Source organism: Cygnus atratus, chromosome 17 (assembly GCF_013377495.2).
Source record: "Cygnus atratus isolate AKBS03 ecotype Queensland, Australia chromosome 17, CAtr_DNAZoo_HiC_assembly, whole genome shotgun sequence".
Classification (NCBI taxonomy): Eukaryota; Metazoa; Chordata; class Aves; order Anseriformes; family Anatidae; genus Cygnus; species Cygnus atratus.
Window position 1 is genome coordinate 5411274 of NC_066378.1, and position 18428 is coordinate 5429701.

An 18428-nucleotide genomic window follows, 5' to 3' on the forward strand; every position below is an offset into this window, starting at 1 on the left:
CCCCGGCTGCGGCTCCCCCCGCCCGGCCCGGCCCCAGCCGCCGCCGCCGCCCCTCCCTCGGCGGGCGGGCGGGGCCGCGCCGGGTTCCGGGTGGCGGCGCACGGAGGCGGAAGCCGCTGGCGGAGGCCGCCGCTGTCCCCCGGTAGGTGGCTGGGGGCGGACGGGGGACACGGGGGCGGCGGCACCGGGGGGGGGGGGCCCGGCCCGGGGCTGAGGGGAGTGCGGAGGGCCCCGGGCCTCGGCACGGCCCCGCCGGCTGCGGAGCGCCCCCGGGGAGGCCGCGGTCGGAGCCGAGCTGCCGGTGCCCGGGGGAGGCCCCACCGAGGTCAGCGGGGGCGGCCCCACCGAGGCCCCCCCCTCCGCGGGATGGGGCGAGCCCGGGGCCGGTGGGGGCCGAGCTACCGGCAGGGGACGGGAAAACAGCGCAGAGGTGCGCCTGAGCCCTCCTTCAGCCCCCCAGCGCACGGCTGACCGAGAGCCAAACCGCTTCTCCTGGTGGTGTGAGACTCCAGGGAGCTTCCCCTCTCGGTAAAACCGCCTGCTCTGTTTTCCCGATATGACAACGTTTAAGTTACGAGGGGAGGAAAACCCCAGGTCCCCGCAGGAACAACTAACACGGTGAATAGTGCAAATTAATTCCTGCTTGCATTAATTTCCTATGGAAAGCCGAGCATGGAACATGGTGCAAGAGCCCTCTGCTCGCTCTCCCCCCAGTCCCTTAATTGTTGCAGTTGGCACAGAATTACTCCCCCCCCACTTTCCTCCATGTATTTTTGACAATTAAAAATTCATGATGTGGTTGAAGTAGCTCAGCAAAGCAGCCCTGCCAACTAGCCAGGTCTCAAGATTCACAGGACATGGAGCATTGGGTAATTTATAGGCTGGCAGTTCTGGCATCATTATTACTTGCCTGATCCTATGGAAGCTTTATTTAAAAAAAAAAAAGTCATTCTTCAAATTATGGAAAAGTTATGGGTTTGTTTTTTTTTGGAGCTTTTTCCTGAGAGTTCTTGGGAAAATTAAAACAATTTGGTCAAAAAAGCATATCCCTTACAGACCTGCCAGATCTCTCTGGACGTAGAACTAAACATTGAGGACTGCACTTCCTGCCCAGTCTGGAGAAAGCTGGAGCCTTAATGGGAGGCCACTTCTTTTAAGGTGGGACAGGTACGTGCTGCGTGAGCATAGCTGGTTAACTCCTTCCTTCAAACACAAGCAGCAGCTCCATCCAAACCAGAACATTACTATTGAAAGATAAACATGAGTGTATCCAGCAAATCTTGTTCCGAGATTAGTAACAAGAAAAAAAGTGGCAAGAGATCGCCAAACTCTTAGAGATGACAAAGCCATAGGAGAAAACATTTTAATGTTCCTTACTATTTCTCCTTGGTAGCATTCGGGCCATAGGTCACCTCCCCAAAATACATCACTTATCAGTTCCATGAATTTGGGTAAGTTGCAAGAAAGAAAGAAGTTAGCAATTCATGGATAAGGCAAAATATTCAAGTTAGAAAGCTCATGCTCTTTAGATTACGCTGGGGGGGCACCTCTTTTCACATATTTATATATAAATAGAGATACATTTTATGGAAGTTTTGCTATATCCATTTTAAATGAGATGTTTTGTTTTCAGTGTGTCTTAGAAACACCTTGTAATAAGCTTGAAAAAACAAACAGATGTTTGCTTCTGAAAGGAATGAATACCAAAATTCACGAGACGACGTGGTTTGCAGAAGCCGTTTCCCAAGCCACGCCTTTAGGTTTCCTCCCACACCTCAAGTGTACTACCAAGGCTAGAAACTGAAAATGACTGAAAGTCAGCTCAGAGGAATGTGCTTGCACATTTCCACTGGTGACTTAAAGAGAGATGGTGTGTACAGACCTAGCAAAAGCATACCTGTGGTCGCTGCGTGTTCAGAACTGATGTTGAGGTGTTTTATGGTACCAGATGTCTTTGCTTCTTTCTTTCTATGGGGACCTCAGTCAAAAAGCAAATGTTCAGTTGATTTCCCCAACTTGTAGAAGGTTCCTTAAGTGGAAAGGTATTTCAGGAAGAATATTTTTTTTGCACAGTTTTGCATGCAGAGGGATAGTTCTATAAAAGAAGTATTGCTAAGCAAAGCTGCTGTTTTTCTTTCAGCCCTCCCCTCTTCCAATTGTCTTGAAAAAGCATGAAATTGGCTTGTCTTTTCTACACAATGGTACACTCAATTGTCTTTGTAGTGAACAAACTTACAAGTGCCCATTACAAATTATTATGTAGTTGATTAATTATTCCAGTATTTGCACTCCAGTTAAATGGAACAATAGTTTTACTTTTCAATTTACATCGTTTGTGGTATTACATCTGTCTTCTGAACTATTTTGGCAGGCACCCAGCTGCCTCCACTCTCTGCGCTCTGCGCACTCCCTGACTAGTTGATTTATTTGTCTGTGTGCCCTCTGCCCTGTTAAAGTTCTGGTACCTCGCCAGGTTCTGCCTATTTACAGTTGCAATCCCTGATAGTCAGCATAACTAGTATTTTGCTCTAGTCTTGTATCTTGCTTTCTTGTCAGACCGTCAGCTGAAGCCTGGCTTAGATCCTAATTAGATCCTTAGATCCTTCCTACTCCCTTGGGAGAGATGAAGGTGTGGGAAGCCTTAGGGAATGGATTTTACATTTCCTTTAACACACTCAGGCTTCAACGGGTATGATCCATTGGAATCACAATCGACATGCCATACTGGTTGCTCTGCATTAGAAAAAACTCTGAGGCTGGCTTGCAAGAATGAGCACAGAGCTGCAAATGGTGGGAGGAACTCGGCAAGAATGGACTGAGAGGAACCATGGATTTCAACAGTAAAAGCAAAGTCATGCACCTGTGTCAGACTAACTTTACTTATCAGTATAGGCTGGCGACAAATCTAGCTAGAAGTCAGCTTTGCAAGAAAAGAAGCTGGGGGATCCTGAAGGGCAGCAAGCTGAATGATTCAGCAGTGCCTCTTTCCTGCAAAGGGAGCCAGCATCACGTTGGCCTGTTAGTGAGAGCACAGCAGTAGGTTGTGGAAAATGATTATTTTCCCCTTTGCTCAGTGCTTGTGAGCTGACATCTGGAATACAATACCCAGCTTTGAGCTCCACAGCAAACAAAAAGCCTGTGAGTTCAGCGGAGGACCACCTTACAGGGCAGGAGCAGGTCCAAGGAGATACAAGCACATGCAAGGCAAGACTCAAAATCATCAAATGGTTTGGGTTTGTTCAATACAGAGAATAGCAGGCTAAGGAGAGAGTCAGTAGCTGTTTTTCAAGGTAATGGGTTGTTACAGAAAAAGAGCCAGACTCCTATTTGTAGTGAACAGGTGAGGATGGGAGGTGAGTGTTCAATTGCAGGAATGGAAATTTGCACGGAATAAAGAAAAAACAAGTCGGATGGTCAAGCACTCGGTTTTCTAAATACCACCAAGGATGGCTATTCCACCGTTGACAAGACAAGGCTCTCAGCATCCTGACCTGATTTTGAAGTTTTCCCTGCTTCAAGCAGGAGATGGGTCTAGAGACCTCCAGCCTGAATTATCCCACAATTCTAAGAAAGCATCAGACCCCGCACAGGGCTTGAACCAACTGTCCGTATGGCAGTAAACTAAACAGGATTAGGATATCCAACACCAGCAAGTTCTGTTTTATTTTGGGCACAGCTGATGCACAGGAAAATATCACAATCTGCATAAGACACCTCCTTGTATAGAGATGTAACTTGACAGCCAGAAGCTCTTCAAGACAAAAATGTCTGAGTTTCCATAGAAACTCACTTGGATACTCCCCCCATACCCAGCCATTTCTCTACAGTAGAGCCTCAGGGCTGTCAGCACAACTGTACAGAACCAACAACAACAAAACCACCACCCACAGCACACGCTAGTAAGCATCACTGTTTGACTTGGATGCTAGTCACAGAAGGAGCGAATACATACTCAGGGATCTGTCATACCCTGCAATACCAATAACAGACGCAGCACCATAAAGCAACCTACCCTGTGCTTAAAGCGCACGATCAGTGCACAGCATATCTCACCAAGGGCTGAAGGCTCAACATACCTGTAATGGCACTGGGATGTGCCCAGGACATGCCCAGACCCGGTGCTAGGAGGTGCTCCCAGGTACAGTACATCTTAGGGAAGCAGGACTTTGCTCTCAGGCTCAGGAGGGGTACCTTGTAAGCCCTATGAATTACCACTCCCCAGAACGTTCTTTACTGGAGCAGCACACAAACACCTTGGTGTTACAATTGCTCTGCATTCAAAACTCCAGGTGGGAGAGACACTGACTTCTCCAATACCGCTTACAGTTTACTGGGCCTTTAACTTTTCCTTTCCCCATTCTAGTTGGGCTCCTCCATTCCTGTACCCTGTGCTCTTGAACAGATGAAGATTTTCAGCAAGCACAAGAGCAAGCCAGCACACCAGTCTCTCACCGTTTTGCCAGTGGAATGATCAAACCACAACCTATTCCCTCAGTTCTTCCTGTTGCAGTGCCAACCTCCTCCGTCATAGGCCACAAACCTTTAGTGTGAAGGCAAATCTGTCATCGATCAGAGACAGAATTTTGATAAAACGTCAAGCCACAGCTCTCATTGATAAACAGTTACTTCAGCTGAGTAATCAGAAACCTCACTGGACTCATACTTTTTTCATGCAAGTATTCTGCAGAAGCAGGCTGTGGTAATGGAAGTTGAACACACAGCAATCACACAGAGCTATCAGCAAGCCACCAGGATACTTAGCTTCCCGTGTCCACGGCATATTACTAGAGACCATGAGTGACACAGGGAGCTTTGAATATAGTCTAGGAAATACCAGGAAACACTAATTTCCTTCAGATGCTTCTTCTGTATCCACCATTGGAAGGCATGGCTGCTTTCTCCTGGTTTCTAAATGGAATCCAAGCACAAAACATAGAAAGTTTCAGTCTATCGAGTAAGAGCAGTCATGTCTTTCTAGGTACCTTTGGGGTTTTGAGATTTCTGTTTTGAGGATTTTTTGAGGCCATGGAGGTTTTTTGTTTTGTTCTTTCATCTCTTTGATGTGAAGTGACCAAACAGCAGGTCTTCCTACATTAGCATTGCCTACAGAAGCACACATGCTATTACTGACCCCATACATTTCCTTCCTCTTTACATACTAGATATTCAATTGTAATACCCCACTATTAGTCAGCACACTAACCCATGTCCTCTAAAAGAGGAGCATAAACCAGCATAACTGCAGTCTCAAACACTTTGTGCAGCCAAATAAGAAAAATCTCTAGGCTCATTTTCTCTGCAGTTTCAAAGTGCTTGGAACAGGGACTTGCCTTCCCTTTTTTCTGGAGCCACATCCCACAACACATGAGATGATACTTTTTTTTAAAAAAATCTTTGCTACTGTTAAAGAAGAACAGCATAGTTCCTCATCCCTTCCACCTTTGGGTCAGTCCTGCAGCACTCAGCCCCCAAATCCCACTGTTAGCAGCTGCCCAGCACTGATAAACTTGCACAAGAGGAAAGGAAAGAGAAAATATTAGATTTCTAAGAACCTGGCTCAGTCACAGACCAAGTTTCTCAATAACAGAAGTAAAACAGAGAGGCCACAAGAACATTGTACAAGCAAGAAGCTGATGGTAGAGAAGCTCACACCAGAGGGAACTCAGCTGTATGGTTCCAGGGGCTGTGCACTTGCAATAGAAGAAAGGTACTGCCTACACCTCCTTCGCTTCTCGGGGCAGATATGCCAGCCTATGAAAAGGGGGTCTCCAGTCTTATAAGGCAGCAAAGCTCCTGAGCGGTGAAGAAGGAAGAATAATAAATAGAAGGATTTCTGTGGCATGCAGGAAACCAAACAAACCTGTTCTGTCCCTTCATTCCCAGCTGTACTGGTTGTATTACATTTAACTTTTTTTTTTTTTTTTGAAAAAAGGGAAATAAAGACTGAACAAAATACAGTTTTGAGGAGATGGGGTTAAATTGTTTACAGTTAAAATCATACAGAAGTTATTCAGTAGAGTTTCTGGCTATTTTTAAGATTGACAGACACTTGTAAGGCATAATAATTCCTAGATACATGAGCAGTGATTCCCCACACCTAGCTGGCACACCACACACAACATAGCACACTTCCACTGTTTGGGCTATCGGATTTTTAGGCAGTAACAAAGACACAAAGCACACAGTAGAAAGACTGCAGTTAGACCACACAGCCTGCAAAAAAAGACACTGTGCTAACACTGATTCCCCTCCTCAGCAAATTCATAGTCAGCACAGCATTCAGAGAGGTACACAAAACTATCAACTCACCAACACCGCGCTTAATCTAGAAAAGCAGAATGCCAAAACACCCCCACTTTTCTTTCAAAGGAGCCTACAACACACTCCCACTAACCTTGCTTCAACAACTGCCCTTCATAACTGTACCCACCCAAGCCCAGCTGCCTCTCGTACAGCTATTATGAAGCTGAGGGCACACAGTAATCAGCCAAACGAATCTTGCTGGCCACCCCCCACTCACTGTTTAATGGCTCTCCTTGGCTTTTGGATCAAAGAATAAGACTTAACCACCTATGTCTGTCAGACACCATAGATAAATACTGTCAACGTCCATCTTTAATTTTATAAGTGGGCAACAATTCATGAAAATCAGAGCAGGGAGAATTTTTCTAGAGTAGTCTCTTACCTTTGGTTAAAACTATGATAATAGACATAATTATTCCTGAGCTTTGAGCTTTGAAGCCTGGTTTAGGAGAGCAGGTACCTACAAATAACAGGATATAGCTTTTCTGAGTAGCTGCAATGTAATTAAAAAATGTCATGTATACACGTACAAAAAGAGCTTCTGAGCGCTGCCAAGTTTTAGGCCACACACTATACCTCATCAGTAGTAATCCACCTTTTTTCCACAGCAGCCTCAGTAATCAACCAACACATCTGAAATTACTTAGCAGCAAATAATTGTGGATGGCAGAGTACTCACAGGTAGCTCCAGAGAGGTGAACGTCCATACCATGGTGACACTGTGCTGCAAATGTGCACGGCAGCTCTTGTGTTGGTGGACAGCACTGCATGGGTGAACACCCTGAGGACAGTCCAGCTCAGCAGTGAGAGCCAAAATATAATCCAGGGGCAGAATTTGAGAACAAGAAGTAGGGACTGCCAAAATTCAGAAGACAGAGCCTAGCAAATATGTAGGCTTAGCTGTTGACTAGCCAAAAATCAGTTGTGGAGGATGGTTCAATTGTACTCCCAGCAGCTAAATTTGACTACACTGGGCTTGCCACAGATCTGCTAGAAGGGCTGGCTTGTTTAGGTATTGCTAGTAGCTGTGGGATAACTCAAGTCCATATCTAGAACTGGAACTCAGATAAACTTCACTTCCTTTACTTGCCTTTCTTACAGTATTATCTCCCTTGTCTCAATCCATCACTTTTGGTATTCCCCAGGAGCAAATCTAGTGATACAGTAATGTTTTGTCTGCTTTAAAAGCAATCATCTTATTTCTAGGAAAAGTGTCTACCTGTAATGAAAAAGAATCCATTACTCATCTCTTCAGCTGATGATGGATAGTTTCCCTGTATAATCGACCTGAATGTGCTTCCTAGAAGGTAGTCTTATCAGAGCTCCTCTTCTGAGCTTGCTGTCCTTGTTTTACTAGCAAAAAATAGACAATTGTTAACATATATTTATTAAAAAAAAAAAAAAATTTCCTTCCCACACACCATGCAATGCCACCTAGCTTCCTTTTGTTTTGGACAGTGTAGGGTAACTTCCTTCAGGCACTACAATAAATGTTTTTGTATTTCTTTGTGCCATCCATACAGCTCCTTCCTCGCTGACCATACACAGAATACTTTGCAGCACTTTGAGAGATTTCTAACGCTGCATTCACTGTCCATGGCTGGCACAATTAAACAATGGGTTCATTTCTTCATTGTTTGGATTTGTTGGGTTTGTTCAGCTTTTGCTTCTCTGACTGCTGATAAGCCCTTGTGACTATCCCCCATGCCACTAAGCTATTTCCCAGAGCTACTGAGCAGAGGCTATTATAACTGTGCCTTAAGTGGCCATATCAGCTAAGGTATTTCCTTTTCCGCGTGTGTTTTCACATGTGTGTGCGTGTGAGTGCTCTGACAACTGGATAGAGTCTATGAGATCTAACTGCTACAACATCTCACATTCTTCAAAGACAATGGAAGGGGTAAATTAACAGGATGCTTTCCTGAAAGGGTAAATTACAGGATTTCTAAGAGAGAAATCATGAGATTTTGAGAGCTTAACCATAGACATGAAACAATGACTTACAGCTAGCTTTTTACAGGCATTTCCCCATATGCTGTAGGGACCTTCCTGCTGTGTCAATGGCAGCAGTAGAAAGAGTTACAGGAGAGCCCTCTACAATGCCTATGCTAAAGGAAATACCTTCTCTCTGCAGGGATCCATAGTGAAGTAAAAAGCAGTTGTGGATGCTAGCTTGACGTTGTCACAATAAAGAAACTCACTTCAAAGCCTATAGTTTCGTATAGTACTTTAGAGAATGGAAGTGTGCTCAGCTAAGGAAAATAGCAAAAAACAGGAGAGATGAGCACTAAGATTCTGCATTAAAATATCAAGAGAAGGACTGAAGTTGCAGTTTGCATTGCAGCAAAGTTATGTGAGGACATTAGGCAATGTGGAATTTGGCAAAAATTGTGACAGATTTGTTCTTTGTTATAAATGGTGTACAAATGCAAAGGAAACAAGGGGTTCTGGCTATGGGCTGGGAAGTGAAACTCTTGCTAAGAAAAAAAAATCCCCAGATGCTACATACTCTTGGACTGGAAAACCAAGACTAAGTAAACTTGTTTGCAATGCCATGTCCTGTCAGTTCGGTATGCTGATGTATACATTTCTATTTCCAAAATCATTATTCAGAATAATTTCTCCAGGGTAGAGCTGTGTTTGATAGCTCTCCACTGACTGAAGAGTTATTTGATTTATTTACTGTGACAGGCAGGGGTCAGAGGACCATTTGTAAGCAAAAGGCACAAACCTTTGCTGATTCTGTCGTCTCACAGATTTCATTCTGCTACAGCTGGTGGCTGAGCTTTTCTGCCTGGGATGGCGGAGGATCAGGAGCTGACTCAGCCACACAAAGCTCAACTTGAGTCCTCCCTTCAGCAGCACACCAGCAACACATACCGCAGTGCAGAGCACTCTCAGGCCTTGCTCAGTGGCTTGGTATCTCTTCGAGACAGCAGCATCCTCTTCGATGTAGTTCTGGTGGTAGAAGAGAAACCTATTGAGGCTCATCGGATACTGCTAGCTGCATCCTGCGACTATTTCAGGTACATTTCCAATATAGCAGTAATAAGCATGTGTCTGAGTGCAACACAAAACTGCAATATCCAAATCTTCTGTGGTAGCACACTTAGCATACTGCTTCCAGATGTAAAATTAGACCAATAAGGTGGAGCTGAATGGGTTTCAAGATACTAAGGTTAACTTTATTCATCTCTCTATTATGTCTCTGTAGAAATAAAACTCTCGTTAGTGCACAATGAGCTTACCTCCACTAAAATCACAGCCTATAACGCTTATAGGTATATAAAGAGGAGAGGCTATCTTAATATGTGTCTTCTGCATAAATGCTGGCTTTTAACATATCTGTAGCATTGGAAGACTTTGCCCAATGTGGTGATCGGTTCCTCATACACAAGAAGTCCCTCAGACTAGGTCATTCCTGTGTTACATGCCTATAGTGTGCCTTGCCATCCATTAAACAAGGCAATCCCCAGGTCAATTTGACTAGCAGTTTCTTAAACTAAATTTATTTTCATAGAGTAAACATATAAATCCCAAAGCAATCCTGACAAATTTGTAACTGCGAGAACTGCTCTAGATTAGAAAAAAACTCCTATGGACTCAAGTTCCTCTGTTTTTCTCTTCTCCCATCCCTAGAGTGTCTCCCTTTACCCCCTGATTACCCCTATGTTCTGGGTCTGTATTTAAATCCCTCAGCTGTGAACCGTACCTTTCAGATGGCCCCCACTGTTTTCCCACAGAATGAGGGGCATTACTCTCTTAGGTCCTAAAGACCTGTACTTTTTATACCACTGACTTAGAGAAGAGGTAATTCCATAGAAGTGTCTGACTAGGATTTATCTTTCTGAATATTTTGTTATGTTCTCAGGACAGCATGAGATAAGCAAACTTAAAAAATATAGCTTCAATGCAAATCTGCCATAGCACGCCTCATTGTCTCTTTTTACAGAGGAATGTTTGCAGGAGGACTGAGAGAGATGGAACAAGAAGAAGTCCATATTCATGGCATCTCCTACAATGCAATGTGTAAAATCTTGAACTTCATTTATACTTCTGAGCTGGAACTCAGCGTGAACACTGTACAGGAAACCTTAGCTGCAGCCTGTCAGCTTCAGGTGAGGTACTGGGAGATGGGACGAAAAAGAAGCAAGAAACAAAAGTGAGAATGAAAGAAACAGAAAGCATGCGTATCTGGTTGGGTGGAGGGCTAGGAGGTAAATGAAAGCATGGTTCCAATAAGAAGAATCCCTTAGGGATGCTGTATCCACTGGAAATAACTATGGAAGGGTTGGAACAATGAATGAGTGCTTTCACATCTTATTTGTGCTAGTGGTTTTATCGCTTACAAACCATTTTATGCAAAGGACTATTTTATATAGTGCTCACTTACACTGATCAGCATGTGAAAGCTTCCCTAGAATAGTATACCTCTGACCTATGGTAAAGGACAGAGCTTGCAGCTCAGAAACTGTTGTGCTGCTCAAGCCTGCCAAGATCTTCCCCAGATTGAGTCCACAGGCGCATAACCTTCCCTGACCTCATCACTACAGGAAATCCTGCCACCATGGTTTCTGCACGAAGTGCAGAGTTTTTGTGAATTCAAGGCATTTTTTTTTCTCTAATTTCCCCCTGCAACTAACTGCTGCACAGGCTTTGGTACGAATCTTAAACTTTCTGGGTGCTTTGGTTGATTTCTGCACACTTAGCACCGGTTTGTTAGCAGAGAGGCTCTTGGACAGTAGTTACTTCTGTTTGCTAGTAGTCCTCCTGACAGATACAACTTCAGATTGTTCTCAGAAGACAATATGAAACACTAATTTTCCTTTCAAATGACTTCCTGTGCTCTTGAGTGATGCAGATATATTTGTTATAGTTAGTCTTTGATACGCCATGTCTGTAGTGCTCTGAGAGAACAACTTCCAGAGGCAGCTGTAAGCCTGGCTGTCACCATGCCCTTCGTGCTTTCTGTTTACATGACTGCCTCCCGAGCAGCCTGTATCTTGGTGTCGTGCTAACACACCAGGCAGCCTGGCTGTGTCCAGTGTCCCATGTGCCCATGAGGACGCATTGCTGCTGCTGCACCTGAAGCAAAACTCAAAGGCTTGCAGTACAGTGTGGCTAGATCTGTTATATTTACCTACATACCCATGTTGAGTTGTTCTTTTTCTCTGGAGAAAGGTGAATTGGGTACAAGTAAACATGGTGGTCAGACTGTGAGAAGAGCAGTCTTCTTGTTGACAACTTTCTTGCTCATCCATGCTTTTGTCATGTCTCTTGAGCGTAAGGCAAATGGTGTCTGAAATGAAAGATTTTCTCTCTTTCTCTTGCAGATTCCAGAAGTCATTAAGTTCTGTTGTGATTTTCTAATGTCATGGGTGGATGAAGAGAACATCCTCGATGTATACAGACTAGCTGACCACTATGACTTGAGACATTTGAGCGATCAGCTGGACTCCTACATTTTGAAGAACTTTGCAGCTTTCTCAAGGACACAAGTGTATCGACAGCTACCCTTGCAGAAGGTCTACTCCCTTCTCAGTAGCAACCGTTTGGAGGTTAACTATGAATTTGAAGTTTATGATGGGGCACTTTTTTACCATTATTCCCCAGAGCAACTGGAGACAGATCAGGTCTCCCTGATGGAGCCCCTTAAGCTGCTTGAGACAGTTCGTTTTCCTCTGATGGAACCCCAGATCCTGCAAAGGCTTCATGACAAATTAAGTCCATGTCCTTTAAAAGATACAGTCGCAGATGCACTAATGTACCACAAGAATGAATGTCTTCAGCCAATGCTTCAGAGCTCCCAGACACAGCTGAGATCAGAGTTCCAGTGTGTAGTGGGATTTGGAGGGATGCATTCTACTCCATCCATTGTTCTCAGTGATCAAGCCAAGTATTTGAACCCCTTGTTGGGAGAGTGGAGGCATTTTACAGCTGCACTAGCTCCCAGAATGTCCAACCAGGGGATTGCTGTTCTCAATAATTTTGTGTATTTAATTGGCGGAGACAACAATGTAAGTGGTTTTCGAGCAGAGTCAAGGTGTTGGAGGTAAGATAAGGATAATCCTGCTATTATTCTAATTTCCACCCCGTTGCCCATCTCTGAGGCAGTAAGCCATTAGTGCAGTCTGTATGCTTGCTGGCAAAAAGATAAGAGCTGAACAGGAGTCTGTCATTGAAAGAAATCCCAGGAAATAAAGAAATGAGCATCATAGCGAAGATTCCAGCAGTGCTTACATAACAAAGCCAAGCCTGATTGGGTAGAAACAGCTACTCATTCTAGAGTGTTTTATCTGTAACCTCTTCCTTGTCGGAAGGGGGAAGTATTAAAGGTGTGGGAAGCAGTAAACTAGGATTCTCCAGAATCCTAGATTGTCTAGATGCTCTTGAACTAGGATTTCCCAGAAGTCCTCTGTATGGAGTTCTCATCCCAATACAAAGGGAGTTAGTTATCAAAAAGGATTTTTAAATAAAATGCTATTTTTGGTTGATTATTGAGAAAATTTGTGCACAGAAGCAGCATTCCAGGGTCCTCTTAAGTTCTGTGCCAGGAAAAAGAGCAGGAGAAAGGAACAGTTTAGATCTTAATGCCCATTACATTCCAAAAACAGATATAAGCCTTTTTGTCTTTATAACAATCATTTTTACTAGGTTTAGCTGAATTGCCCTTGTTTCGTGGCACACATAGTTTCACTTCAAAACCAGTTGTCACTGTAGCTAAAATTTTCAGACCAGATATACTTTTATCTGAAAAATAATCATGAGGCTCACTTGAAGCAGCACATATTTGGAGAAAAGAATCAAAGAAGCTGCCAAATGCTTATGCCCCTCTTGATCTCTTGAAGATCCAGATTCAGTCTTTGTGATATTTTTAGAATGTTTTACCTTGTAGAATGGCTTTGTGCAAGCAGAGATTTTGATATATACCTGACAACTCTGTGGTGTAAGATAATAGAAACCCTAGGCTTCTATAGCATGATTGTATCAGCTAAAATACATCTTCTAAAAATAGACTAAAGGAACTTTGCTAATAATATAATGCTGACAATGCCAGATTTCACTCCACTTACAGCTGAGCTCAATTTCAACCAAAGACAGTACAGTAACCCACGTGTGGTGCTGTCTTGTATCCCAGCGATGATTCTTTGGCTGTATGAATAACTTTCTTTGATCCCATTCATTTAAAAGGTATGACCCACGACACAACAAATGGTTCCAGATCCAGTCCCTACAGCAAGAGCATGCTGACCTCAGCGTTTGTGTTGTGGACAACTATATATATGCTGTCGCAGGCCGAGATTACCATGAAGACCTGAGGGAAGTGGAGAGGTATGACCCTAAAAGCAACACTTGGGAATATGTGACACCTCTGAAGAAGGAGGTAAGGAGTGCATTAGCCACAGACACTAAAGTTCCCCAATTCTTGATTTCATCTTTTTAGATGCTTTTCTCCTGTGTAGCTTTCAATTTGCTGATATTCAGATGGGAAGCAGTAGCCTCTGTATACAGAATAAACAAATACCAAAAAAGGAGAATAACAATATAGAACTTCCATTTTGAGGTTTAATGTTTATTTTTCCTGCTTTCTTTCTGTTTTTCCCTGCACCTCTTCTGTATTAATCCTTAAAATAATTTAAGATTGAACACACAACCACTGGGAACAGGAAGTGTCCATTCCTCCTGGGGCAGGTAACCTATGAGTCACAGTAGTACAAGCTTCTCATTTACAGCCCTGACAACGTGCTTTGTTCCTGATCAGAAGAAATCATGCCTTAGTAGGAAGGTACCTCAGTGTTTATAGACTACTTCATTTTTGGACACAGAACTGAGATTGTTTAACAAGTTCTGGTGACAATAGCTTATGTCATGCACAATCACATCTCAATCAGCTAAAGTGAAACTATTACTCATCTGAAATATGAGAGTGAACAGCTATCTTTTGTTACCAGTACCACTGATCCTCCTAAAACAGCAATTGCCAGTTGTGACCCCAGGAGCCAGGAAATGATGTAGTAACATGGGAATGGGGGGTTATGAATGGAAAAGTTTGTTCTAAGGTCTAATATAGCTAGTAAAGGCAAGAATTTTCATTTTCAGATTGCAAAAGAGGAAGATAAACACAAATAACTGACAATCTTGGTTAGGGCAGAAAGCTAAGATCCTAAGTAATCTTTCAAGAAACTATACTGATTTCTACTAAACCTTTTAAAAGCTTTGGGGCAAGTGACCAACACAAAATAATATTTGTGATTTCATAATGCTTCTCAGTTGAGAATCTCAGGACACCTTAAAAACATAAATATTACCACTTTACAAAGGGGATGCAGAGGCAGAAGACAAACAGCTTGCACAAGGTGACAACCAATAAATATGTCAATGCTGGGAATATAAAGATCCAATTGAGTACTACTAAGTAGGATATATCACATTGCAGAAAACATTGATTGTATAAGAACAATCTCCAGTGGAAAGGCTTCCAAGTAGACAAGGGAGAAAAGTAATTGTATGAATGATCTTCTAATTAAGGAACAATAAAGAATGACAACCCACTGCAGTTCTGGAAGTCTTGGAAATTCTAGTGTAATTAATTAAGAAATACACACTTTCAGCATAATCACCTTGAAAGGAATTGTCTGTAAAAAAAAAAAAAAACAAAACAGAAAATCCTTCCAGATGTTAATATCTGCATAAGTCATGAAGAATGTCACCCCCTTAATGTCTATTCCATACTTTGAAGCTGGAAGAAATACATAAATGCAGACCTCAACTTATTGATTTCCTGCGTGGTGACACAGGTATATGCACATGCTGGAGCAGCACTCGATGGGAAGATGTATATTACCTGTGGGAGGAGAGGAGAGGACTATTTGAAGGAGCTGCAATGTTATGATCCAAAGACTGACCGCTGGGACGTTTTAGCAGACGGTCCAGAGAGACGTGCTTGGCATGGCATGGCTGCACTGCTAGGAAAACTCTATGTCATTGGAGGAAGCAACAATGACTCTGGCTACAGAAGGGACGTTCACCAGGTGAGAGCGTGTCACACCTATGTCTTTCTTGGAAGAGGCAATTTTTTACGGATGTTTGCACTCTGATGTAATGTCTTCCTCCTACTAAGTACACAAGTAAAATTGGCTGCCCAGCAATAGCACCAGCTCTCCTCCACTTAACCGCAGAACTTGCAATGATTTATTCACTGCTGTCAGTCTTGAATGCATTGTCCAACACACACAACATTAAAGCTCTAGCACTTAGGATTCCCATCAATTTTAAAACATCTTTGATGGATATCATTCATTGGCATGCATGCACCCCATAATTAGCACATCAACTGAATTTCCTTTACCTTGTCTTCCCATGCACATTTTTTTCCAAGGAAAGGGCAATGAATGGATTGGATGGCAATTGTATAATGCAATTAAATATACAGTACCTGACGGGCAGTGACAGCTGGAGAGAATTGTCTTGTGTCTTATTCCAGCATCTAGAACTGCTAGAGACATGAAAAGAAAAAAAAAATGTAAATGCTCTTACAATGCCAATGAAGATAGAATTAAATCAAGTGAAAAGTATATCTGAGTGATAAAAAGGTGCTTACAAATAAATGGAGTTAGCCAAGGAGGTACCCAATGAAGTCTAAAACTTTCCAACATATGGTGCAGAGACAGTTTAGCAGACTTGTCATGTTTGTATGTTCCAGCACATTTTTTCCTAATGCAAACAGATGCAGTATGTCTGAGCTTGTATTAGCATGCATCCCCATCTCTCACTTTTGTATACATTTTTTCAATGACATACAGCTGTTCCCACAGCAGCAGGGTCAGACGTTGTGATTCAGAGCTATATGGCAGCCACGCACAGTGTTTTCCACTGAGCATTGTACTTCTACTGCATGGTGATATGCTCCCTCCATTATCAACACTGTCAAAAGGCTGATGGTATCACATGGCTACGTAAATAGTTTGCCATACGGCCAGGCTCAATCACTAAGATACAAGTTCAATTTTGACTAATCTTTTTTTTTTTTTTTCTTTTTACAGGTTGCCTGCTATAGGCCAAGCACTGATCAGTGGACAAATGTATGTCCACTTCCTGCGGGGCACGGAGAGCCAGGTATTGCTGTCTTAGACAACAGGATCTACGTCCTGGGAGGCAGATCCCACAACAGAGGAATCCGCATGGACTATGTCCACATTTATGATGCAGAGAGAGACTGTTGGGAGGATGGACCGCAGCTGGAGGATGATATTTCTGGGATGGCTGCCTGTGTCCTCACTTTGCCCAGGGCTATTTTAATGGAAACAGAGAAGTGGTTCTCAGAATGGCATGCAGACCGCATGAAGTATCACCTTGACCTTCCATCAGAAGTCATGAGTGTATCAGACTGGGAGGAATTTGACAATTCAAGTGAAGATTAGAAAATTTTAGTATTTATTTTTTTGCCAGTGGATGAGGAAATTAAGGCTTGGAGAAAACATTTAAAGATTTTATATGTCTTTCTTATATATATATATAAATCCATATTTAAAAGTTTGAAAAATAAGTGTTCTGCACAAAATGCCATTCACAGTCAATATCTGCTCTCCTGCAAGTGTTTTGCACAAAATGCCACTTACAGTCAGTGTCTGCCCACCTGCTGGAAAGCAGCATTTTTAAAGTAAACACAGAACTGCCATTTTCCCCCAGTTAAAGTATAGAAGTTTTTTTCCTTTGAAGGAGAATTCTCTCAACCCTCAGCATGGACAGAAAAAATGGCACAGAAGGTTCAGCTTGACTAGCTTTCCTTCCAGCTTTTAGCTTGAAATAGCTTTTTGATTTTTTTTGATTTTTTTTTTCTTTTTTGGTAATAAAACCTAGCCAGCTTAACTCAGGAAGGTAAGACCGAGTGTCTCCTTCCTGTGCCAGGTGTCAGACAGCCTGATTGGGTTTTCAGCAAGATTGAACATACAGAAGCAGTAGCAAGAAGGTCTGAACCTCCATTTCGTTTGGGCATGCAGCCATCCTCATAACTGGGTTAGAGTCTGTGAACTGACACCCACTCCTGAACTTCTATACTGCAGGTTCTGTCAACACAGTGGAAAGAAGACTTCTAGAAAAAGCTTTCTGTACAGAATATGGCAATCTCATCATTCAACTGTCAGACACATTTGTTCAGAAGCGTAAATTAATAAATCCTTGTCAGAACTTTTTTCTTTTAAACTACTGTCACAGTTTTATTAACCATGATGTGGAATCTAAAAGTTGGTGAGTTTAATTAGATCCCGTATTACTACATTAATATCAGTGAAGTTACACCAGCTTGGGAGCTATGCCAATTTTTTTCATTCTTTTACTATATACTTTAGAAAAGGATAAAGAGAGTAGAAATCAGTTGTCCTCAGCATAAGAAAATAAGTAATAAGGAGATAAGTAGAGGTATTGAAGATGCCACTCATCCGAGGCCCTGTGGGAGCTGAACTAATGACAGGAAAATAATACAGAATCACTACAGCTCAGAAAGATAAAGCATAGAAAAGCCTTCCTTCAGGAGACCTTAAAATAATTGGCTTCTGACTACCACCTTGCCTAACATTAGTTTAGAAGTTATTTGAAGTCCAAACCAGTGTGATACGGCATAGGATTCTTCTTCTCGGAGGGGCAGGGAGTAGTCACTGCCACCAGAAAATTATGACAAACTACCAAAAGCTTTTAAATCTTATAGCAATGGAGTTGCAGGAGAAGGGCAAAACAAAACCGATGACCAGAACGATACAATACTAGTCAATTATCATCACATCATAACAAAGAGACACATTGGCCTGCTACTTTAGAGAAATGGAAAAATTCCTGGATATTATCATCACATGGGGATTTTTGTTTATGGAAACAAAGATGATTTCAAAATGGATTTAGTTGACTCTACATTAGTAGATGGGGCTTCTAGAGAATATTGAGGATTTGCAGTCTTTTCTTGGGGGGGGGGGGGGTTGGACTTTTTTTCTCCAGCACTGTCAGTTTTTACCTCAATCTCTGAACCTTTGCCAATTGGCAAATAAATCAAAAGACCTGGTAAATGCAGGAAAACCTCATGAGCTTCCTCAGAAAATCCTTTTTGATAACAAACGCTGAACTACACGTGCAGT

General features: G+C 42.7%; 1 protein-coding gene across 6 annotated transcripts; it reads left to right on the forward strand.

Annotated features, from left to right (window-relative positions):
- The first annotated feature begins 33 nt into the window (after nt 1-33).
- Nucleotides 34-17504, forward strand: KLHL22 (kelch like family member 22). 6 transcript variants are annotated; one of them, XM_035556807.2, is made up of 8 exons: nt 40-142; nt 1057-1167; nt 9077-9329; nt 10256-10421; nt 11637-12355; nt 13495-13687; nt 15102-15335; nt 16347-17504. In XM_035556807.2, the coding sequence occupies exons 3-8, from the start codon at nt 9103-9105 to the stop codon at nt 16722-16724; spliced, it is 1917 nt and encodes a 638-aa protein (XP_035412700.1). In that variant the 5' UTR covers nt 40-142; nt 1057-1167; nt 9077-9102; the 3' UTR covers nt 16725-17504. The 6 variants fall into 6 exon arrangements, with proteins under 6 accessions (XP_035412699.1, XP_035412700.1, XP_035412698.1 ...); XM_035556805.2 differs by having other exon boundaries at nt 46-142; nt 9060-9329; XM_035556810.2 differs by having other exon boundaries at nt 46-142; nt 1057-1158; nt 9060-9329.
- The last annotated feature ends 924 nt before the right edge of the window (nt 17505-18428 follow it).